This window comes from Hyla sarda, chromosome 4 (genome assembly GCF_029499605.1).
Source record: "Hyla sarda isolate aHylSar1 chromosome 4, aHylSar1.hap1, whole genome shotgun sequence".
Taxonomy (NCBI): Eukaryota; Metazoa; Chordata; class Amphibia; order Anura; family Hylidae; genus Hyla; species Hyla sarda.
The window spans coordinates 60,839,476-60,865,546 of NC_079192.1; the positions used below are offsets into that span (position 1 = coordinate 60,839,476).

General features: G+C 38.9%; 1 protein-coding gene across 4 annotated transcripts in view; it reads left to right on the forward strand.

The window, feature by feature from the left end:
• Window positions 1-26,071, forward strand: part of EBF2 (EBF transcription factor 2) — a 253,479-nt gene that overhangs the window by 125,841 nt on the left and 101,567 nt on the right. The window contains exons 1-2 of one of the 4 annotated variants that reach the window (XM_056571137.1): window positions 13,035-13,366; window positions 23,921-24,077. In XM_056571137.1, coding sequence (XP_056427112.1) covers window positions 13,233-13,366; window positions 23,921-24,077 — 291 coding nt within the window. In that variant the 5' untranslated portion in view covers window positions 13,035-13,232. Of the gene's footprint in view, window positions 1-13,034; window positions 13,367-15,940; window positions 16,072-23,920; window positions 24,078-26,071 lie in introns of those variants that run through there. The other 3 variants (XM_056571138.1, XM_056571140.1, XM_056571139.1) reach the window with 3 other exon arrangements.

The following is a 26,071-nucleotide window of genomic DNA, read 5'->3' on the forward strand; positions in this document are numbered from 1 at the left end:
TAGTTCCCCACATTAGGAGCAGTATAGTTCCCCCCACATTAGGTGCAGTATAGTTCCCCACATTAGGTGCAGTATAGTTCTCCCACATTTGGTGCAGTACAGTTCCCCCCATTAGGTGCAGTATAGTTACCCCCATTAGGTGCAGTATAGTTCCCCCACATTACGTGCAGTATAGTTCCCCACATTAGGTGCAGTACAGTTCCCCCAAATAAGGTGCAGTATAGTTCCCCCACATTAGGTGCAGTATAGTTCCCCACATTAGGTGCAGTATAGTTCCCCCCCCCCATAAAGTGCAGTATAGTTCCCCCCATTAGGTGCAGTATAGTTCCCCACATTACATGCAGTATAGTTCCCCACATTAGGTGTAATACAGTTCCCCCACATTAGGTTGGTAGTATAGTTCCTCACATTAGGTGCAGTATAGTTTCCCACATTAGGTTGGCAGTATAGTTCCTCACATTAGGTGCAGTATAGTTCCCCACATTAGGTTGGCAGTATAGTTCCCCACATTAGGTGCAGTATAGTTCCCCACATTAGGTGCAGTATAGTTCCCCCACATTAGGTGCAGTATTGTTCCCCCACATTAGGTGCAGTATTGTTCCCCAACATTAGGTGCAGTATCGTTCCCCCACATTAGGTGCAGTACAGTCCCCCCCCATTAGGTGCAGTATAGTTCCCCCCATTAGGTGCAGTACAGTTCCCCCACATTAGGTTGGTAGTATAGTTCCCCACATTAGGTGCAGTATAGTTCCCCACATTAGGTGAAGTATAGTTCCCCACATTATGTGCAGTATAGTTCCCAACATTAGGTGCAGTACAGTTCCCCCACATTAGGTGCAGTACAGTTCCCCCACATTTGGTTGGCAGGATAGTTCCCCACATTAGGTGCAGTATAGTTCCCCACATTATGTGCAGTATAGTTCCCCACATTAGGTGCAGTACAGTTCCCCCACATTAGGTGCAGTACAGTTCCCCCACATAAAATTGGCAGTATGGTTCCCCACATTAGGTGCAGTATAGTTCCCCACATTAGGTGAAGTATAGTTCCCCACATTATGTGCAGTATAGTTCCCAACATTAGGTGCAGTACAGTTCCCCCACATTAGGTGCAGTACAGTTCCCCCACATTTGGTTGGCAGGATAGTTCCCCACATTAGGTGCAGTATAGTTCCCCACATTACGTGCAGTACAGATCCCCACATTAGGTGCAGTACAGTTCCCCCACATTAGGTTGGTAGTATAGTTCCCCACATTAGGTGCAGTATAGTTCCCCACATTAGGTGAAGTATAGTTCCCCACATTATGTGCAGTATAGTTCCCAACATTAGGTGCAGTACAGTTCCCCCACATTAGGTGCAGTACAGTTCCCCCACATTTGGTTGGCAGGATAGTTCCCCACATTAGGTGCAGTATAGTTCCCCACATTATGTGCAGTATAGTTCCCCACATTAGGTGCAGTACAGTTCCCCCACATTAGGTGCAGTACAGTTCCCCCACATAAAATTGGCAGTATGGTTCCCCACATTAGGTGCAGTATAGTTCCCCACATTAGGTGCAGTATAGTTCCCCCACATTAGGTGCAGTATAGTTCCCCAACATTAGGTGCAGTATAGTTCCCCCACATTAAGTGCAGTACAGTCCCCCCCCCCATTAGGTGCAGTATAGTTCCCCCCATTAGGTGCAGTATAGTTCCCCACATTACGTGCAGTATAGTTCCCCACATTAGGTGCAGTACAGTTCCCCCACATTAGGTTGGTAGTATAGTTCCCCACATTAGGTGCAGTATAGTTCCCCACATTAGGTGAAGTATAGTTCTCCACATTATGTGCAGTATAGTTCCCCGCATTAGGTGCAGTATAGTTACCCCACATTAGGTGCAGTACAGTCCCCCCCCCCCCCCATTAGGTGCAATATAGTTCCCCCCCATTAGGTGCAGTATAGTTCCCCCCATTAGGTGCAGTATAGTTCCCCACATTAGGTGCAGTATAGTTCCCCACATTAGGTGCAGTACAGTTCCCCCACATTAGGTTGGTAGTATGGTTCCCCATATTAGGTGCAGTATAGTTCCCCACATTAGGTGAAGTATAGTTCCCCACATTATGTGCAGTATAGTTCCCCACATTAGGTGCAGTACAGTTCCCCCACATTAGGTGCAGTATAGTTCCCCCACATTAGGTGCAGTATTGTTCCCCAACATTAGGTGCAGTATAGTTCCCCACATTAGGGGCAGTACAGTTCCCCCCCCCCCCCCCCCATTAGGTGCAGTATAGTTCCCCCCCCCCATTAGGTGCAGTATAGTTCCCCACATTAGGTGCAGTATAGTTCCCCACATTAGGTGGACATAATTCTTAGCTAGAGCATGTGTCACTCCAATCAGTCAGACTGCACTCACCTACTCTCAGCATCCTCTTCCTCTCAGTAGAGAGGCTGGACCAGAGCCAGCCTTTCTTCTGGAAGGTTGTTATCTGTGTGTATGGGTTACCCTTAGTGATCTCAGCCTTACCTGGTACATCACAGTTACAACAATATTAAACATAATAAAACATAAAAAAGTGTTGACTGGTATAAAGCATCACAGTTGCCACAGACATTTATCATATAACCCAACCACTGGTCCCCACATAGGGCCACTGTGACTTCCACTATGTGAAAGATTTGTACTGTTTTGTACTTAGCACTATCCCTGTTCATGCACCAGGGCGTAGGTGGGTATGGAGGATTGTATTTATTAGAGAATACTTTAGGGTATGGTATACTAGGCAGGGTAAACATCATCATCATATTCCGACACAGAGCACCCCCTCATCTAGTTTGCCTTGTCAGTATTCTCAGGATATTGTACATTGAAGTAACAAGCGTTTAGATGTCTGAGTCCTCTGAGGACGCCCGCTGCCATTATTCTGTTTAATCTCTTGGAATTCACCTGATGCCGCTTCTTAAAGGTGTGATAATCTCCTGCTTCAGGCAGATCAAAGGCTTATAACTGGAAGTCATTCTGTCCTGGCCGTCTGACTAAATGATGTATATCCAGGGCTCAAGTCCTGCAGGAACGCATGGGAATGAGGTTCCTGCACTTTTTCCACAGCAGACACCCAGTTGCCATTAGCAGGGCCAGATTAAGGCTGCCTGAAAGACGGAGCACTTCATAATGATGGCCACATTAGGTGCAGTATAGTTCCCTCACATTAGGTGCAGTACAGTTCCCCACATTAGGTGCAGTACAGTTCCCCCACATTAGGTGCAGTATAGTTCCCCACATTAGGTGCAGTATAGTTCCCCCACATTAGGTGCAGTATAGTTCCCCACATAAGGTGCAGTACAGTTCCTTACATTAGGTGCAGTATAGTTCCCTCACATTAGGTGCAGTACAGTTCCCCACATTAGGTGCAGTACAGTTCCCCCACATTAGGTGCAGTATAGTTCCCCCCATTAGCTTGGCAGTATAGATCTTCACATTAAGTGCAGTATAGTTCCCCCACATTAGGTGCAGTATAGTTCCCCCACATTAGGTGCACTATAGTTCCCCCACATTAGGTGAAGTATAGTTCCCCACATTAGGTTGGCAGTATAGTTCTTCACATTAGGTGCAGTATAGTTCCCCCACATTAGGTGCAGTATAGTTCCCCCACATTAGGTGCACTATAGTTCCCCCACATTAGGTGCAGTATAGTTCCCCACATTAGGTTGGCAGTATAGTTCTTCACATTAGGTGCAGTATAGTTCCCCCCAGATAGATATAAGAAGGATAGATAGTTAAACAGATAGATATGAGATAGATAGATAAATAGAAAGAGAAATATGACAAAGATAGATAAATAGACAGATAGATATGAGATAGATAAATATAAGATAGATAGATAGATAAATAAATAGACATATAGATATGAGATATATAAATATGAGATAGATAGATAGATAGATAGAAAAATATGACAAAGATAGATAGATAAATAGACAGACAGATATGAGATAGATAAATATGAGATAGATAGATAGATAGATAGATAGATAGATAGATAGATAGGAGATTGATGTGAGATATATAGATAGATATGAGATAGATGGATGGATAAATAAAATACATTTAAAGTGACAGGCAGCTATTTACCAAGGACACAGCAGGGTTATATACAGTACACTTATCCTTTATAAATGCTGCAGCATTACAGTTGATGTAAAATAATTGTAATAAATATTGTTACATAAACGGGCGCAAAACAACTTCCGGACTGATGTAATGAAGTCATGGTCACTATTTATCCGGTGACAATATATACGGCTGATATACAGGGGTTGTCACCCAGCATTCCTAGCCTTGCCGTACAGGGATTATGGAGAACTGGATGCATCACTGCGCATTCGCCATTCGGGCTCTGGCGATGCTGTTTGAATTTATCATACCAAATGTCGGATAAACTTTGCGTAAACACTCGATTTGCACAAAATATTTGCAACTCGTTGACAAGTGGGCGGAGCATGGTGCAAAGTGGGCGTGGTGTCACGGACGCACAAAATGTATCACAATTTACGCCTGCAAACACAGTGTTAAAGATGAAATTATAAGGATAGATAAAACAATATATAAGTTGCCGTGGCACCCCCCTCCCCCCATAAAAAGTGCCGCCTATGGACCCCCAGTAGGACCTACTGTAGGGCCGGCCCTGTAAGCAGTTGCATAGAATTCATAACAGACTGTAAATAGATGTAAATGTTCCATGTAACAGCCCTATAGGGGACCGCGGGCGTTCATTCCATTGTCCCGTCCTCCGCCCTCGCACTGTTTTCTTTAGTTACTGATACTCCTATAATGACAGAGACAACACATGGCGCTTTACTGAAGTGATAAAATAAACACGGGCTCCGCCGAGATGTTGAGTGCTCTCCTGCAAAGTGCTCAGCAAGCACTGAGACAATGGACCCTGACCCACAGGGGGAACCATGAATACACACGGACAGGCCCTGGAACAATGTCAACAGCAGCCTCCGGGATCCAGAGCGTGGAGGTCTACGTATCATCCGACTGAAGGAGATGTGCTGAGAGTCATCTAGGATTATGCAGTGTTTGCGCCAAATTACTGCCAAAGAATCAGTAAAACAAAGTCGCAACGGAAATGCAGAAACAGCAGTTACAATCTGCCCCTACTATGGAGGTGCCCATTGCCTCCTTTGCTACTAGATCAGTGGTTCTTCGACTGTTGCAAAACTACAACTTCCAGCATGCCCGGACAGCCTTCGGCTGTCCGGGCATGCTGGAAGTTGTAGTTTTGCAACAGCTGGAGATACACTGCTTGGTAAACACTGTACTCTACATACCGAGGCCAAGCCCCCTTCCCGCTTCTTTCATCCTTCACGCCCCCTTGGCAAGTTAAGTACATGCTCAAAAAGTGACACATTTGTACACAGGAAAAATCCAAACATAACCTTTTCTAATATTTACTAATATTTATTTAAAAAATTAAAAATAGACTTTTGTGGTGTCCCAGCACCAAAAGCTGTCCTGTAAGCCGTGGATCTCCTGTCCTGTGGGCCGCGGATCTATAAAAAAATAAAAATAAACTTTTGTGGTGTCCCAGCACCAAAGGCTGTCCTGTGGGCCGGGGATCAACTTGGGCATGCCTGCCGCTCCTGTGGTGGGTCTCCTGTGGTGAGTTTATGCACTTTGCTGTATTGACTAAATTATGTTATTATCTGTGTACTGTACCCTTAAGAAGACAGATGCAGAGTAATCAGGTGACCTTGTTATCCAATTGGAACCCCCAAATTGTCCTGTGTATAGAGTAGGGGGGGGGGGAGAGGAGCTTTCCCAGTTCAGTTCCTAGTTCAGTTCAGTTAAGACCTTGTCTTGGTGCAGAGCTCCATGTGAGCTGCAGTGTGGAAAGGAGGTGGAAGAAGTGTGAGGTGATTCCAAGGGAAGCCTAAAGAAAATCTCTCATCAAATCAGCCTGCTATTCTGGAAGTGTTCCCCATACAGGAGTTGGTGAGTCATACCCTGGCGGTGTCAGAAATTAGGCTTTAGCAGAACTCTAGTCAGCGTGGGATATCTCTTAATCTCCAAGCATGAATTCTCCAGTCTATCTAATTCAAGTGGGTGAAAGACAGTTATCCGTAACCTGGCATCAGTGTGTTTACTGCCCCCGTGCCTGGCCCAGGAAAAGCTGTCTCCACCTTGGACCGTGTGTAGGCTAACAGTGCCCTGGCGTCACTAACTTGCACCCCCGTGTCACCACATTTTTATGTAAGACACAAAAAGAGAAACACAGCCACATATGCACCATTTGTAATTTGATCTACTTCTCAGCATAATTTAAAAAACTAACAGGTTGTTAGTATACATTTTGATCAAAAAGTACAAGCCCACTCTCCACGTCAAGGTCACCTCGTTAGAGTGGGTACCTAACCTGACACTGGCATAGCGCCCGGTGGTGACCACTGCCTCCGAGACCCCATGCTCAACATTTTTATGTAAGGTTGAAGTACTAAAGGTCAAACACAGGTATTCGTGAATAAAAAGCTGGCCCTGATATGTCAAAAAGAGTTGTCACAAATGTATGATTTGATATGATGTACAAACATAATATATAGATCGATAGATAGATATAAGATAGAAAGATAGATGTCAAAATCCTAGCCATCCAACGTGTTTCTCTGTAACTCAAATATCACAATTCATCAGTTATCAACACTGAATGTAACAAAAAAATGGAAATAACAGTCCCATAGTAAAATGTTGGTCCATGAATGACTGTTTACATTGGAAATGCTGTATGTGCATACTCCATTGTAAAATGTCAGTAGTATTCTGATATGATACATATATCAAAATCCAATCCACCCAACGTGTTTCTCCGTAACTCAAATTTTACATTTCCTCAGGGATTAACATTGTATGTAACAACAACAATGGAAAAGACAGCCCCATAGTAAATTGTCAATAGTATTCTGATATGATGCACAACCTAGATATATATAAATATATATCAAAATCCTATCCATCCAACATGTTTCTTCGTAAATCAAATCAACGTTGTATGTAAGTCACATTAGAAATGCTGTGTGTGCATGCTCCATATGATCCTGATATGATGCACAACCAAGATACATAGACATCAAAATCCTTGCCATCCAATGTATTTCTCTGTAACTCAAATATTACAATTCCTCAGAGACTTACATTGTATGTAACAATAACAATGGAAATGGCAGTCCCATAGTAAAATGTCAGTAGTATTCTGATATGATGCACAACATATATATATTTAGGTTGTGCATCATATCACAATACTACTGACATTTTACTATGGGAAAGTCATTTCCATTGTTGTTACGTACAATGTTAATCCCTGAGGAATTGTAATATTTAAGTTACAGAGAAAATCGTTGGATGGATAGGATTTTGACATACATATACAGTCATGGCTGTAAATGTTGGCACCCCTGAAATTTTTCAAGAAAATGAAGTATTTCTCACAGTAGAGGATTGCAGTAACACATGTTTTGCTATACACATGTTTATTACCTTTGTCTGTATTGGAACTAAACTAAAAGGGAGCAAATTGGACATAATGTCACACCCAACTCCAAAAATGGTCTGGACAAAATTGTTGGCACCCTTAAGTTAATATTTGGTTGCAAACCCTTAGGAAAAAAATCACTGAAATCAGTCGCTTCCTATAACCATCAATAAGCTTCTTACACCTCTCAGCCGGAATGTTGTACCACTCTTCCTTTACAAACTGCTCCAGGTCTCTCTTATTTGGAAGGCGCCTTTTCCCAACAGCAATTTTAAGATCTCTCCACAGGTGTTCAATGGGATTTAGATCTGGACTCATTGCTGCCTTGCGCTTTGTTGCCATCCATTTCTGGGGGCTTTTTGATGCATGTTTGGGGTCATTGTCCTGCTGGAAGACCCAAGATCTCAGACACAAACCCAGCTTTCTGACACTGGGCTGTACAGTGCGACCCAAAATCCGTTGGTAATCCTCAGATTTCATGATACCTTGCACACATTCAAGACACCCAGTGCCAGAGGCAGCAAAACAACCCCAAAATATCATTGAACCTCCTCCATATTTCACTGTAGGTACTGTATTCTTTTCTTTGTAGGCCTCATTCCATTTTCGGTAAACAGTAGAATGATGTGCTTTACCAAAAAGCTCTATCTTGGCCTCATCTGTCCACAAGACATTTTCCCAGAAGGATTTTGGCTTACTCAAGTTCATTTTGGCAAAATGTAGTTTTGCTTTTTTATGTCTCTGTGTCAGTAGTGGGGTCCTCCTGGGTCTCCTGCCATAGCGTTTCATTTCATTTAAATGTTGACGGATAGTTCGCGCTGACACTGCTGCTCCCTGAGCCTGCAGGACATCTTGAATATCTTTGGAACTTGTTTGGGGCTGCTTATCCACCATCCGCACTATCCTACGTTGACACCTTTCATAAATTTTTCTCTTCCGTCCACGCCCAGGGAGATTAGCTACAGTGCCATGGGTTGCAAACTTCTTGATAATGTTGCACACTGTGGGCAAAGGCAAATCTAGATCTCTGGAGATGGACTTGTAACCTTGAGATTTTTTATATTTTCCCACAATTTTGGTTCTCAAGTCCTCAGACAGTTCTCTTCTCCTCTTTCTGTTGTCCATGCTTAGTGTGATACACACAGACACACAATGCAAAGACTAAGTGAACTTCTCTCCTTTTAATCTGCTTTTAGGTGTGATTTTTATATTACCCACACCTGTTACTTGCCCCAGGTGAGTATAAAGGAGCATCACATTCTTGAAACAATCTTATTTTTTGATAATTTTGAAAGGGTGCCAATAATTTTATCCAGCCCATTTTTGGAGTTTGGTGACATTATGTCCAATTTGTTTTTTTCCTCCCTTTTTTGGTTTAGTTCCAATACACACAAAGGGAATAAACATGTGTATAGCAAAACATGTGTTACTGCAATCCTTTTCTGTGACAAATACTTCATTCTCTTGAAAAATTTTAGGGGTGCCAACATTCACGGCCATGACTGTATTTAGTTTGTGCATCATATCAGAATATTACTGACTTTTTAATATGGCGTATGTATATACGCACATACTGTAATATTTAAGTTGCAGAGAAACATGTTGGATGGATAGGATTTTGACATATATATATATATATATATATATATATATATATATATATATATATATACATATATATGCTAGGGGGATTTTCTCCTGCTCTTGACTGTTCCTGATATGGGCATCAGGTGTCAGCAGAGAGCACTGTGGATATGACAAAAAAGAAATTCAAAAAGAAAAGAATTTCCTCTGTAGCATACAGCTGCTAAAAATTACAGGACGGGTAAAGATTTTTTAATAGAAGTAATTTACAAATCCGATTAACTTTCTGGCACCAGTTGATTTAAAAAAAAATGTTTTCCACTGGAGTACCCCTTTAAGTTACACCTTTGGTGGAGGGAGGGGGGGGGGGTGCAAGATGTTGCCTGGTAAGTGATGGGCCCAGATAGATTTGTAGCACCAGGGACCAGGACCTTTAAGCATCAGGACTCTGCTACATATCCTGTCATTTAAAGTTCACATTCACTTTTGGTTTGTGTACAATACACCTACACTTACATGGCTATTCCTTAAAGGAGATCTGTAGTGTTAGACACTTATCCCCTATCCACAGGCTCTGCCAAGGCCCTTCCGTGCAGGAGGTGTGTCAGCCGCAGAATGACGCCGCCCCCATGTATCTCTATGGAAGAGGCGGAGATGCAGCGTTCATGATTCCCTGCCTCTCCCATAGAGCTGAATGGAGGGGGCGTATCTTCAATCTCAGTGAGGTCGACGACACACACATTAGCCGCGCAATGCCAGGGCCCCGTACGGGAGATCCGGGAGGGGTCCCATCGGTTGAACCCCCCGCGATCAGACACTTATCCTGCGGACAGGGGATAAGTGTCTAACATTGCAGTACTCCTTTAAAGGGGTACGCCAGTGCTAAGACATCTTATCCCCTATCCAAAAGATAGGGAATAAGATGCCTGATCGCAGGGGTCCCACCGCTGGGGACCCCCGTGATCTTCCACACCGCACCTTGTTAGAATCAGCCCCCAGCTGTCACGCCCCCTCCCATAGGCTTGCATTGAGGGGGCGGAGCGTGACGTCACACGGGGGCAGAGCCGTGACGTCACTATGCTCCGTCCCTGTGATCGCCAGCAATCATACTCGGAGCAAGCACGCTCCGGGGGCTGATTCTAACAAGGTGTGGCGTGGAAGATCACGGGGGTCCTCAGCGGCGGGATCCCCGCGATCAGGCATCTTATCCCCTATCCTTTGGATAGGGGATAAGATGTCTTAGTGACGGAGTACCCCTTTAACATATGATATCATTACTAGTGTTGGGCGCAAATATTCGCATTTTGAATTTTTATCGCGAATATATTCGCTATATATTCGAAATTATGAATATTCACTTTTTTCCGCATATGCATATATTTGCATATGTGAATATTTGCATATTCCTTCTTTTCACTTGTGGGCCAATGAGAATTATGCAAATACACTTGTCAGAGGTTATCAACAACATCCCTAGCAACCAACAGGGTTATCTTTGGACCACAGTTTATAGGGGCTTTAAGAGACTGCATTTATTCCCAATAACAGCGCCACCCTTGCTAATGGACTGTGCTTGGAACTGCAACTCAGCATCACAGCTGGAATACCAGGCACAGCCAATGAACAACAGTGGTGCTATTTCTGGCTTAGTCTACATAGGCACTTTTTTAGTGGCACCGCCCTGCTGCCAACATGACAAGATCATTCCCTCTTTTTTTTAGCTCACTTTTTGTGAACATTATTTATTTCATATTCAAAACGGGCAAATTTTGAATTATCACCAATGAAGCTTAGAAGTAAATTTGCCTTTGCACATAGAAGTGGTCACCTGTATAAGCCCCATTGTGACTGGTTAACGACATGGAGAAGCCTTTCTACCTTTTGACTCTGCATATTTCTCAGCTTTACCGTATACCACTGCAAAATAAAATTGTGCAATATAAATAGTATATATATATATATATATATATATATATATATATATATATCATAATAAATAAATGTAAAAATAAATATTGAATAAAGCATAATAAATAAAATACCATGAATTTTAATAGTATAAAGTCATGACACTCCTATAGATGCATTCGCTCTCATCTTGTCTGTATCAGGGCATGCTGGGAGTTATACTTTTGCAACAGCTGGAGACACACTGGTTGGGAAACACTGTCTTGGATAATATCAGGGTCTTTTCTTGACTCCGTATGATTGTCAACTTCACTCTATACTACTGCTGAAAAGGATAAAAATTAATTAATTAATACACAAATAAATAATAATAAATACATAAAAAAGGCAAAAATAAATATTGGATAAAGCATAACAAATAAAGTATCATTAATAAAATAATATCATTTTATGACACTCCTATAGATGCATTTGCTTTCATCTTGTCTGTATCAGTGCATGCTGGGAATTATAGTTTTGCAACAGCTGGAGGCACACTGGTTGGGAAACACTGACTTGTACAGTTTTAGGGTCTTTTCTTGAGTATGTATGATTGTCAACTTTGCTGTATACCACTGCAGAAAACAAGGTGCAATATAAATAATAATAATAAATAAATACATCAATAAATAAATATATAAATAAATACATAAATTAATAAATAAATACAAATTAAGCATAATAAAGAAATAACAGCATAATACGTAAAAAAAAAATGCATAATTAGTAACTGAATTAATTAATTACTAATATAAAATAAATATTAATTATTAATAATAATAATAATAATAAATAATAATATAACATAAAACTAAATATTAAATAAAGCATAATAAATAAAGTATCCTGATTAAGACTATGTTATTTCAGAACTCTGCTAATAAAGCATGATAAAAGAATAAATAAATCCCCCAAAAAAATATCTAAATATATAAAGCATAATAAAGTATCATGAATGAAATTAAGTCATTTTATGACACTCCTATAAATAAAATAAAATAAAAATGACATATGGCATAATAAATAAATCTAAAAATAAATAAAGTATAATAAATAAAGTATCCTGATTAAAACTACATCATTTCATAACTCTTCTCATAAAGCATAATAAAAGAATCAATAAATCCAAATATATATATATATATATATATATATATATATATATATATATATATGAATATATAAAGCATAAGAAAGTATCATGAATGAAATAATATCATTTTAGGACCCTCCTATAAATAAAAAAATAAAAAACTAATGATATATATGGCAAAATAAATAAATATGAAAATAAATAAAGTATAATAAATGAAGTATCCTGATTAAAACTATATCAATTCATAACTCTTCTCATAAAGCATAATAAAAGAATAAATAAATCTAAAAAATATATATGAATATATAAAGAAAAATTAAGTATCATGAATGAAATGATATCATTTTAGGACCCTCCTATAAATAAAAATAAAAAAACTAATGATATATATGGCATAATAAATAAATATCTAAATATATAAAGCATAAAAAAGTATCATGAATGAAATTATATCATTTTAGGACCCTCCTATAAATAAAAAAAAAAATAAAAAAAAAATGATTTATGGCATAATAAATAAAAATAAATATCTAAATATATAAAGCATAATAAAGTATCATGAATGAAATGATATCATTTTAGGACCCTCCTATAAATAAATAAAAAACAAACAAACAAATGATTTATGGCATAATAAATAAATATAAAAATAAATAAATGAAGCATAATAAACACCCACATTCTAAAATAAATATAAAAATAAAAGCATAATAAATAATGTGTCATGAATAAAAAGAACTCATGTTATGCCACTCCTATAGATGCATCTGTCTGTATCAGGCACCAAACTCATGCAGCTCATATTCTGTGGGACAAAACTGATGCTGCTGCAGCACTGCAAGGGTTAAGTGCTCCAGCCTGTGGGAAGGGTCCTGTGGAGGGATGTGGCCAATGAGAAGAAGGATGCAGTGCTGGTCCCTCCCCTCTGGGGGGCTCATTCATGCTCTGAGCTGATGCTGTCTCAGTGCATACTGTAGTGGGTTACAGGATCCAGGGTCACCCTTCTGCTGCTGCTGTGGTGCTGGAGCAGGTGACAAGGGGGCTGGCAGGAGGACATTGGGACCTCCCCAAAACTTGTGTGCTGCCAGCTCTCAATGTTTGGGGTCCAGGACACTTTAGGAAGAGGAGGATCTGCCCTGAGAGACAAAGCCCTTGCAGCTGGCATGGATCCTGTCAGGTCCTGGGTGAGGAATGTTGGAGTGGTGGATGCCAAGGTAGCAGCTCAGAGGTAAGTGCAACCATGGACCCTAGAGATACTGGGGCACTGGGCACTGGAACTTTTTTCCTGCTCATCCCCATTGTCTTTGAGTGACTGGTGAGGATGCTGGTGATTGGCTAAAAGGTGGGGAACTACAAGTCCCAGGCAGCCAGTGGTAAGCAATGATGGAGCTTGGGTAAGACAAGATGCCTGGCATGTATGTACCTCTATGTTAGTGCCCAGAAGACAATACTAATAGTTGTAGCGAACAAATGCAAACTGGAGAACTACAAGTACCAGCCAGACAATGGTGCTAGAACTTAAACCGTGCGCCAGTTACAAGATGCACTTATATAAGTAACTGTATCCAGCTCACTGCCAGAACACTACAAGTCCCAGCGCACTCTCAAACCCTAGAGCAGTGCTCTTCAACCTGCAGACCTCCAGATGTTGCAAAACTACAACTCCCAGCATGCCCGGACAGCCGTTGGCTGTCCGCGCATGCTGGGAGTTGTAGTTTTGCAACATCTGGAGGTCCGCAGGTTGGAGACCACTGCCCTAGAGGTCCCAGGCACAATGCTACAAATCTCAGCATCACTGCGATAGATCCAGTTATAGCTCCAAAGTCCCTGCAGGACTCTGCAAGTCCCAGAAAGACAGTGTTCTCACACCCCAATGGTCGACAGAATACTGCCCTAACACTACTAGTCCCAGCAAGAAACCGTTAAAACACTACAAATCCCAGCAAATCACCGCCATGAGACCAAGCAAAACACAGTTATAGCGCTAAAGTCCCGACAAGACACTGTTCACCTCAATCCCAGACAAGATGCTGCTATAACACTACTAGTCCCAGCAAGACCCTCTTATATAGCTATAAGAAGCGGCAAGATTCTATTCCAGTGTTTGCCAAGCAGGGTGCCTCCAGCTGTTGCAAAACTACAACTCCCAGCATGCTGGGAGTTGTAGTTTTGCAACAGCTGGAGTCACCCTGGTTGGAAAACACTGCTCTATTCTAATACTATAAGTTACAGCAGGACACTGTTTTAGCACCACAAGTCCCAGAAAGACAGTGTTCTAACACTACAAGTCCCAGAAAGACTGTTCTAACACTACAAGTCCCAGTAAGACTGTTCTAACACTACAAGTCCCAGTAAGACTATTCTAACACTACAAGTCCCAGTAAGACTGTTCTAACACTACAAGTCCCAGTAAGGCTGTTCTAACACTACAAGTCCCAGTAAGACTGTTCTAACACTACAAGTCCCAGTAATACTGCTCTAACACTACAAGTCCCAGAAAGACTGTTCTAACACTACAAGTCCCAGTAAGACTGTTCTAACACTACAAGTCCCAGTAATACTGTTCTAACACTACAAGTCCCAGAAAGACTGTTCTATCACTACAAGTCCCAGTAAGATTGTTCTAACACTACAAGTCCCAGTAAGACTGTTCTAACACTACAAGTCCCAGTAAGACTATTCTAACACTACAAGTCCCAGTAATACTGTTCTAACACTACAAGTCCCAGAAAGACTGTTCTAACACTACAAGTCCCAGTAAGACTGTTCTAACACTACAAGTCCTAGTAAGACTGTTCTAACACTACAAGTCCCAGTAATACTGTTCTAACACTACAAGTCCCAGTAATACTGTTCTAACACTACAAGTCCCAGTAATACTGTTCTAACACTACAAGTCCCAGTAAGGCTGTTCTAACACTACAAGTCCCAGTAATACTGTTCTAACACTACAAGTCCCAGTAAGACTGTTCTAACACTACAAGTCCCAGTAATACTGTTCTAACACTACAAGTCCCAGTAAGGCTGTTCTAACACTACAAGTCCCAGTAATACTGTTCTAACACTACAAGTCCCAGTAATACTGTTCTAACACTACAAGTCCCAGTAAGGCTGTTCTAACACTACAAGTCCCAGTAATACTGTTCTAACACTACAAGTCCCAGTAATGCTGTTCTAACACTACAAGTCCCAGTAAGACTGTTCTAACACTACATGTCCCAGTAAGACTGTTCTAACACTACAAGTCCCAGTAAGACTGTTCTAACACTACAAGTCCCAGTAATACTGTTCTAACACTACAAGTCCCAGTAAGACTGTTCTAACACTACAAGTCCCAGTAATACTGTTCTAACACTACAAGTCCCAGTAATACTGTTCTAACACTACAAGTCCCAGTAATACTGTTCTAACACTACAAGTCCCAGCCATAACACGACATGAAGTCGCAATGAAAGACTCCGCATCACTACTGTAGTATTATAATGCTATATCTGATGGTAACTGCGGAACTACAACTCCCATTCCTGCACCGAGAATACATTCTGGGACTTGATGTATCAGGGCAACTAGCATCAGTAGGAAGGACCACCATCACTAGAGGATGAAGGACTACAAGTCTCAGCAGCTATTGGCAATACCTACATGATGGGGATCGTGGTATCCTGGCAGCGGAGGATGAAAAGTTGCTTAGTGTTGTACAAGGAGATAGATGTGCAGCACTGGATGGGTCCGGGTGTGTGTGCAGCACTGGATGGGTCCGGGTGTGTGTGCAGCACTGGATGGGTCCGGGTGTGTGTGCAGCACTGGATGGGTCCGGGTGTGTGTGCAGCACTGGATGGGTCCGGGTGTGTGTGCAGCACTGGAGCTTACAATCTACTGCAAAGAACAGTGACCCGGAGACACCACAGCCCAGACCCCATGTTATTTAGAGATGTCAGTAGATAAATCACAAAATATATACTGTACTATCTATATATATATGTCTATATATCCATCTATCTTTCTATATATCTGCCTATCTATCTCATATCTATCTATCTCATATCTATCTATCTCATATCTATCTATCTCATATCTATCTATCTATCTATCATATCTATCTATCTCATATCTATCTATCTATCTCATATCTATCTATCTCATATCTATCTATCTATCTATCTATCTCATATCTATCTATCTCATATCTATCTATCTCATATCTATCTATCTATCTCATATCTATCTATCTATCTCATATCTATTTATCTATCTCATATCTATCTATCTATCTATCTATCTCATATCTATCTATCTATCTATCTATCTCATATCTATCTATCTATCTCATATCTATCTCATATCTATCTATCTATTGATCATATATATCTCATATCTATCTATCTCATATCTATTTATCTATCTCATATATATCTCATATATATCTATCTATCTCATATCTATCTATCTATCTCTTATCTATCTCATATCTATTTATCTCATATCTATCTATTTCATATCTGTCTCATATCTATCTATCTATCTATCTAATATCTATCTATCTCATATATATCTATCTGTCATATCTATCTCATATCTATCTATCTCATATATCTATCTATCTCATATCCATCTATCTATTTATCTCATATCTATCTATCTATCTATCTCATATCTATCTATCTATCATATCTATCTCATATCTATCTATCTCATATATATCTATCTCATATCTATCTATCTATCTCATATCCATCTATCTATTTATCTCATATCTATCTATCTATCTCATATCTATCTATCTATTTATCATATCTATCTCATATCTATCTATCTCATATATATCTATCTCATATCTATCTATCTATCTCATATCTATTTATCTCATATCTATCTATCTCATATCTATTTATCTCATATCTATCTATTTCATATCTATCTCATATCTATCTATCTATCTATCTATCTAATATCTATCTATCTATCTATCTATCTATCTATCTCATATCTATTTATCTCATATATATCTATCTCATATCTATCTATCTATCTATCTCATATATCTATCTATCTCATATCCATCTATCTATCTATCTATCTCATATATCTATCTATCTCATATCCATCTATCTATCTATTTATCTCATATCTATCTATCTATCTCGCATGTAAACACAGACATAACAGATCCGACACAACTCATGGTGATGTTTATAATGTATTTATATATCTGTAATTTTACATAGGACTGCAGGAAAAATAAATCCCCATTGACCCATCTATTTATATTTACCAGTGGATTTTCATGTCTTCTTGAACTTATTTTAGACCTAAAACTTTCTTTATATTCTTACTAATGTCGCATAATATTTACAGTATATTCGCACCTCCGGATATAAAGTTATTGTACTATATACTAAGTGATAGCAACAAAGTGTATCTAATTTATGTTTATATAATTTACTATATAATATTATGTCATCCATATGTATAGAAGTGTCGGCCACTGTAACATTAGAAACTTCTTATTTTATAAGCGATAATTCTAATGTATTCAATCCATAATAGAAGCCGATTATACATAAATACAGAGATCACTGTCTACATCACAATGTCCTAGAAATTATAATAGAGAATTATTTCACATCTTTCCCAATATCCTCAATATACTGTATTTCAGGAGATCACAGGGATACATTGTAATAATATTACTTTACGTGTTTATTTTATTAATATTATTACCCATTAGCAATGAAATGAAGGAACTAGGAATTATTATATAAATATTACGTATTATATTATGGTATTATAACCAGAATATTTCATTAATATTGTGAATCCGTGTGTTTAGTCACAATATGTGTCAGGATATGGGTTGTATAATATTATTATAAATTACTATTATATTCCGATTAGAATCAGTTAATGATATTATTATTATGGGTTAGAATGTTGGTATTATCTGGATAGTGTAACAAGTATTATATATCACTACTTTATATATGAATATTACAGATATATTAGTGTGTGGCCCTTCATGATATTATTACAATCAGGTCATTGTTATCATGTGTACAGGACGTTATTCTTCTATATATATTATTATTCTCTGTATCAGAATATTAATGCTGCTTTTACTTACAACATAGTCCCCTTAGAAGATAACCTGTAGGATTAGAAGTTTTCCTAGTTTCTATATAGTCCCGTTACTGTTCCTATATTCTTATTGTATTCCATGGTGCAGTGTTATTACAGTGTCCTGTGTGTTTATATATAAGTAATATATATATAGTGTATATGAGGCTGCGGCATATTATCCTGTATGTGGGAAGAGGACAAATAGTCTGTACGGAAGACTCGGAGAGCGCAGACATCGGGGAAGATTCATAGAAACTATCTATCTATCTATCTATCTATCTATCTATATATCTCATATATATCTATCTATCTTTCTATATATCTCATATCTATCTATCTATCTCATATCTATCTATCTATCTATCTATCTATCTATCATATCTATCTCATATCTATCTATCTATCTATCTCATATCTATATATCTCATATCTATCTATCTATCTATCTATCTATCTATATATCTCATATCTATCTATATATCTCATATCTATTTATCTCATATCTATCTATCGATATATCTCATATCTATCTATCTATCTATCTATCTATCTATCTATCTATATATCTCATATCTATCTATCTATCTATCTATCTATCTCATATCTATCTATCTATCTATCTATCTCATATCTATCTATCTATCTATCTCATATCTATCTATCTATCTATCTATCTATCTCAAATCTATCTATCTATCTATCTCATATCTATCTATCTATCTATCTCATATCTATCTATCTATCTATCTATCTATCTCATATCTATCTATCTATCTATCTATCTATCTATCTATCTCATATCTATCTATCTATCTATCTCATATCTATCAATCTCATATCTATCTATTTATCTCATATCTATCTATCTCTCTATCTATCTCATATCTATCTATCTCATATCTCATATCTATCTATCTATCTCATATCTATATCTATCTATCTCATATCTATATCTATCTATCTCATATCTATCTATCTATCTATCTATCTCATATCTATCTATCTCATATCTATATCTATCTATCTATCTATCTATCTCATATCTATCTATATATCTATCTCATATCTATCTCATATCTATTTATCTATCTATCTATCTAGCTAGCTCATATCTATCTATCTCATATCTATCTATCTCATATCTATTTATCTATCTATCTATCATCTATTTATCTCACATCTATCTATCTATCTATCTCATATCTATCTATCTCATATCTATATCTATCTATCTCATATCTATTTATCTATCTATCTATCATCTATCTATCTCACATCTATCTATCTATCTCATATCTATTTATATATCTATAATCTATCTATCTATCTCACATCTATCTATCTATGTCATATCTATCTATCTCATATCTATATCTATCTATCTATCTCATATCTATCTCATATCTATCTATCTATCTATCTATCTATCTATCTATCTATCATCCTTTTCTGCACATAGTACTAAGGTAGATATGAATACCTCTAGATATAGCTGCCAGGGATGTAGCAGAGAGGAGTTTTCCGTGTGTTCTCCGGATATACAGTATATTCTATAGTGATCAGCTGGAGGAGCTGTCAGTACAAACAGTGTAAATAAATAGATCCCTAACCTGATACATATTGTGTGAGTGTACAGTGCAGTATAGTGGCTCTGCAGCTGTGTACTCCGGGCAGTGTACAGTGCAGTATAGTGGCTCTGCAGCTGTGTACTCCGGGCAGTGTACAGTGCAGTATAGTGGCTCTGCAGCTGTGTACTCCGGGCAGTGTACAGTGCAGTATAGTGGCTCTGCAGCTGTGTACTCCGGGCAGTGTACAGTGCAGTATAGTGGCTCTGTACTCCGGGCTGTGTACAGTGCAGTATAGTGGCTCTGTACTCTGGGCAGTGTTCAGTGCAGTATAGTGGCTCTGTAGCTGTGTACTCCGGGCAGTGTACAGTGCAGTATAGTGGCTCTGTACTCCGGGCAGTGTACAGTGCAGTATAGTGGCTCTGTAGCTGTGTACTCCGGGCAGTGTACAGTGCAGTATAGTGGCTCTGTACTCCGGGCAGTGTACAGTGCAGTATAGTGGCTCTGCAGCTGTGTACTCCGGGCAGTGTACAGTGCAGTATAGTGGCTCTGTAGCTGTGTACTCCGGGCAGTGTACAGTGCAGTATAGTGGCTCTGTAGCTGTGTACTCCGGGCAGTGTGCAGTGCAGTATAGTGGCTCTGTAGCTGTGTACTCCGGGCAGTGTACAGTGCAGTATAGTGGCTCTGTAGCTGTGTACTCCGGGCAGTGTACAGTGCAGTATAGTGGCTCTGTACTCCGGGCAGTGTACAGTGCAGTATAGTGGCTCTGCAGCTGTGTACTCCGGGCAGTGTACAGTGCAGTATAGTGGCTCTGCAGCTGTGTACTCCGGGCAGTGTACAGTGCAGTATAGTGGCTCTGTAGCTGTGTACTCAGGGCAGTGTACAGTGCAGTATAGTGGCTCTGTACTCCGGGCTGTGTACAGTGCAGTATAGTGGCTCTGTAGCTGTGTACCTAGGGCAGTGTACAGTGCAGTATAGTGGCTCTGCAGCTGTGTACTCTGGGCAGTGTACAGTGCAGTATAGTGGCTCTGTAGCTGTGTACCTAGGGCAGTGTACAGTGCAGTATAGTGGCTCTGCAGCTGTGTACTCTGGGCAGTGTACAGTGCAGTATAGTGCCTATGTAGCTGTATACTCTGGGCTGTGTACAGTGCAGTATAGTGCCTATGTAGCTGTATACTCTGGGCTGTGTACAGTGCAGTATAGTGCCTATGTAGCTGTATACTCTGGGCTGTGTACAGTGCAGTATAGTGCCTATGTAGCTGTATACTCTGGGCTGTGTACAGTGCAGTATAGTGCCTATGTAGCTGTATACTCTGGGCTGTGTACAGTGCAGTATAGTGCCTATGTAGCTGTATACTCTGGGCTGTGTACAGTGCAGTATAGTGCCTATGTAGCTGCGGCTCATGTACATCACCCTGGCACAGAGCAGCAGAGATGAAGCAGTGCCCTGACCTGCAGCGCTGTGATCTCCAGGCCCTGTGCACACTTCTGGGGGGCACAATGCCGCACATCAGGAAAGTGTAGAGATATGGGGAAACCGAGTTCATCATCAGTAACATCACCAGGGCGGCCTCTCCTGTACCCATAGTGCTTCTGTACATAACATTTTGGATGGAACCTTACAGGGAAGGTATCCCCCTAGCCCTCACTTTGTAGGATGGTTTAGTACATACAGTAGTCTAGAACCCCCTGGTGTGTATCTATCTATCTATCTATCTATCTATCTATCTATCATCTATCTATCTATCTATCTATCATCTATCTATCTATGAAAAGAAAGCGGGCAGCACAGCATGGTTGAAGGTGGTGCTAGCTGGTTGACTCGGTCCCAAGCCCCAAAATATATGTAGAAAAACAGCAGCACTCCAAGGTATGCTGAACAATGTGTGGCTTTATTCACCAAAGCCTTGTGAGAAGGCTGAAACGTGGGCAACTTCTGATGTTTTGGTAAATAAAGCCACACATTATTCACGCATACCTTGGAGTGCTGCTGTTTTTCTACATTATCTATCTATCTATCTATCTATCTATCTCATATCTATCTTTCTATCTATCTCATATCTATCTATCTCATATCTATCTATCTGTCTCATCTCTATCTATCTATCTATCTATCTATCTATCTATATATCTATCTCATATCTATCTATCTATCTTGTATCTATCTATCTCATATCCATCTATCTATCTTGTATCTATCTATCTCATATCCATCTATCTATCTATCTATCTATCTATCTATCTATCTATCTATCTATCTATCTATCTCATATCTATCTATCTCATATCTATCTATCTATCTATCTCATTTCTATCTGTCTATCTTGTATCTATCTATCTCATATCTATCTATCTCATATCTATCTATCTATCTATTTCATATCTATCTCATATCCATCTATCTCATATCTATCTCATATCTATCTAGCTGTTCATTTTTTGGTGAATACAAGCCACTACTTTTTCACTAATTGGAGTGCTGCTGTGCCTGCTTTGAATATCATCTATCTATCTATCTATCTATCTATCTATCTATCTCTCTCATATCTATTTATCTCATATCTATCTATCTCATATCTATCTATCTCATATCTATCTATCAATCTATCTATCTATCTCTCTATCTATATATCTCATATCTATCTATCTATCTCATATCTATCTATCTATCTATCTATCTATCTATCTATCTATCTATCTCATATCTATCTATCTCATATCTATCTATCTCATATCTATCTATCTCATATCTATCTATCTATCTCATATCTATCTATCTCATATCTATCTATCTCCTATCTATCTATCTATCTATCTATCTATCTATCTATCTATCTATCTATCTATCTATCTATCTATCTCATATCTATCCATCTATCTCATATCTATCTATCTCATATCTATCCATCTATCTCATATCTATCTATCTATCTATCTATCTATCTATCTATCTATCTCTCTCATATCTATCTAGCTATCTCATATCTCTCTCTCTCATATCTATATCTCATATCTATCTATCTATCTATCTATCTATCTATCTCATATCTATCTATCTATCTATCTATCTATCTATCTCATATCTATCTATCTATCTATCTATCTCATATCTATCTATCTATCTATCTATTTGCAAACATAACATATACCTGTGCTGCTTGCAGTAAACAATATAACAGACCCTCTCTTACATACAGACATCTACTGCAGTAAGACAATATTTTTTTTACATAATTTACATTATATTTCTCAAATAATACACATATATTGGTTGCAGTGAAAGGCCAGTTGGGCCAAATATCCAATATTAAACCAAATCTCTTACAATATGCAGCATTAAAAACACACAGTATAACTCATGGATATCTCCTGCGGTGGGATGGCGGTGTAAAATATATCTCAGCATATGTGTAAGCCCCTTGGAGTTGTGCTGTGTATAATTGCAGATATAGATATGCTTTGTAGTGGATTAGCAGTATGTATAATATATAACACATAATGGTACCCACAGGTGGGTCATAGTTCAGCTGCAGATTGTTACCCTAGTAGTGAAGTGACATTTGCGCAGTGCACCTTCAGTCACAACTAATGTATTGTTACATGTTAATATAGATTTCTATACATGAAGTTATGTATTATAGACAGTGTCTCACACAGCATAATTTATATATATATATATATATATATATATATATATATATATATATATATTCCATGTTTACAATGTTTAGTTGTGTTATATAGCAGTACATTTAATGTGTAGGTTGTGCAGTATGCTATAATACAAGTATATATCCAGAAATAGTTCATTCATCCCATGTCTCTAATTTATTATAGGCTTTAACCTGGTCATGGTTACATTAAAATCCAAGAAGCATATAAAAATATACAGTATACAGCAGTGTTTCCTAACCAGGGTGCCTCCAGCTGTTGCAAAACTACAACTCCCAGCATGCCCGGACAGCCAAAGGCTGTCCGGGCATGCTGGAAGTTGTAGTTTTGCAACAGCTGGAGGCACCCTGGTTGGGAGACACTGGACTACAGAGTGACAGTTCTGCAGAATCTACGATACATCCATAACATATATTTGTCCTTTTCAGTGGGGTCGCGGTGTCCCGGGCACATTTTGAAAAACAACCCCCTTCCAATTTACGGAAATCCAACTTTTTCCACTTTGTGTTGGCGCTGTATGACCGGCAGGGACAACCCATAGAGATCGAGCGGACCACCTTCGTGGACTTTGTGGAGAATGATAAGGTGGGTTTATATTGTATCATATACTGTTTATGTATTTGTCATGTGGCACAAAATAAGACAAGCTGAGTCAAAAGTCCTAAATCAGTGGTCTCAAACTGTGTCCCTCCAGATATTGCAAAACTTAAACTCCCAGCATGCCCGGACAGCCGATGGCTGTCCGCGCATGCTGGGAGTTGAAGTTTTGCAACATCTGGAGGGCCACAGTTTGAGACCACTGTCCTTAAAGGAGTTATCCAGGAAAACAAACTTTTTTTATATATATATAATCAACTGGCTCCAGAAAGTTAAACAGATTTGTAAATTACTTCTATTAATTAAAAAAAAAATCTTAATTATTTCAGTACTTATGAGCTGCTGAAGTTGAGTTGTTCTTTTCTGTCTAAGTGCTCTCTGATGACACCTGTCTCAGGAACTGTCCAGAGTAGAAGCAAATCCCCATAGCAAACCTCTTCTACTCAGTGCATTTCCCGAGACAAGTAGAGATGTCAGCAGAGAGCACTGTTGTCAGACAGAAAAGAACAACTCAACTTCAGCAGCTGATAATTATTGGAAGGATTAATTTTTTTTTTTTATAGAAGTAATTTACAAATCTGTTTAACTTTCTGGAGCCAGTTGATATATATATATATATATATATATATATATATATATATATATATTCAACTGGCGTTTTCCTGAAATACCCCTTTAATCATCCTTAGAGTGAACTCAATGTTACCATTACAGATTAGACAGGGCATACTGATAGAAGGTACTACCCAACCCTCTGCCACCTTGAAAGCCATATGTGTATTTATGATTGAAAGGAGGTTCTGTGTCTGATATTTGACCCCATATATATGTTAAATATATAAGGTCCCCAGGCTGTACAGTGTGGGCTCTCATCTTTAGAGGGCTAGGCCATATAGACTGAAGAGCTGTCTATGTAAATGTAGAGAGTTATGTGGGGTATATTATTAATATCATTCTTAATATTGCTTTACATGATTGAGTCTGCGATTGAGTCTATTTTTCGAAGAGTCTGGATGTAGGATGGTCTAAATTATATAAACAGTCTATAGAAAGCTGTATTTAGCATGAGTAGTAGGGGGGTCTGCAAATCTACACTAGAGACTATAGAGAGTAGGATGTCTGTAGGTCTATAGTGAGCTGGATATGGTATAGAGAGTTGTATGAGATATAGAGAGTAGGATGGTCTATGAGTCTATAGAGAGATGTATGTGGTATAGAAAGTAGGATGGTCTATGAGTCTATAGAGAGATGTATGTGATATAGAAAGTAGGATGGTCTATGAGTCTATAGAGAGATGTATGAGATATAGAAAGTAGGATGGTCTATGAGTCTATAGAGAGATGTATGTGATATAGAAAGTAGGATGGTCTATGAGTCTATAGAGAGATGTATGAGATATAGAAAGTAGGATGGTCTATGAGTCTATAGAGAGATGTATGTGGTATAGAGAGTAGGATGGTCTATGAGTCTATAGAGAGATGTATGTGGTATAGAGAGTAGGATGGTCTATGAGTCTATAGAGAGATGTATGTGATATAGAGAGTAGGATGGTCTATGAGTCTATAGAGAGATGTATGTGGTATAGAGAGTAGGATGGTCTATGAGTCTATAGAGAGTTGTATATGGTATAGAGAGTAGGATGGTCTATGAGTCTATAGAGAGATGTATGTGATATAGAGAGTAGGATGGTCTATGAGTCTATAGAGAGATGTATGTGGTATAGAGAGTAGGATGGTCTATGAGTCTATAGAGAGATGTATGTCATATAGAGAGTAGGATGGTCTATGAGTTTATAGAGAGATGTATGTGGTATAGAGAGTAGGATGGTCTATGAGTCTATAGAGAGATGTATGTCATATAGAGAGTAGGATGGTCTATGAGTTTATAGAGAGATGTATGTGGTATAGAGAGTAGGATGGTCTATGAGTCTAAATAGAGATGTATGTGGTATAGAGAGTAGGATGGTCTATGAGTCTAAATAG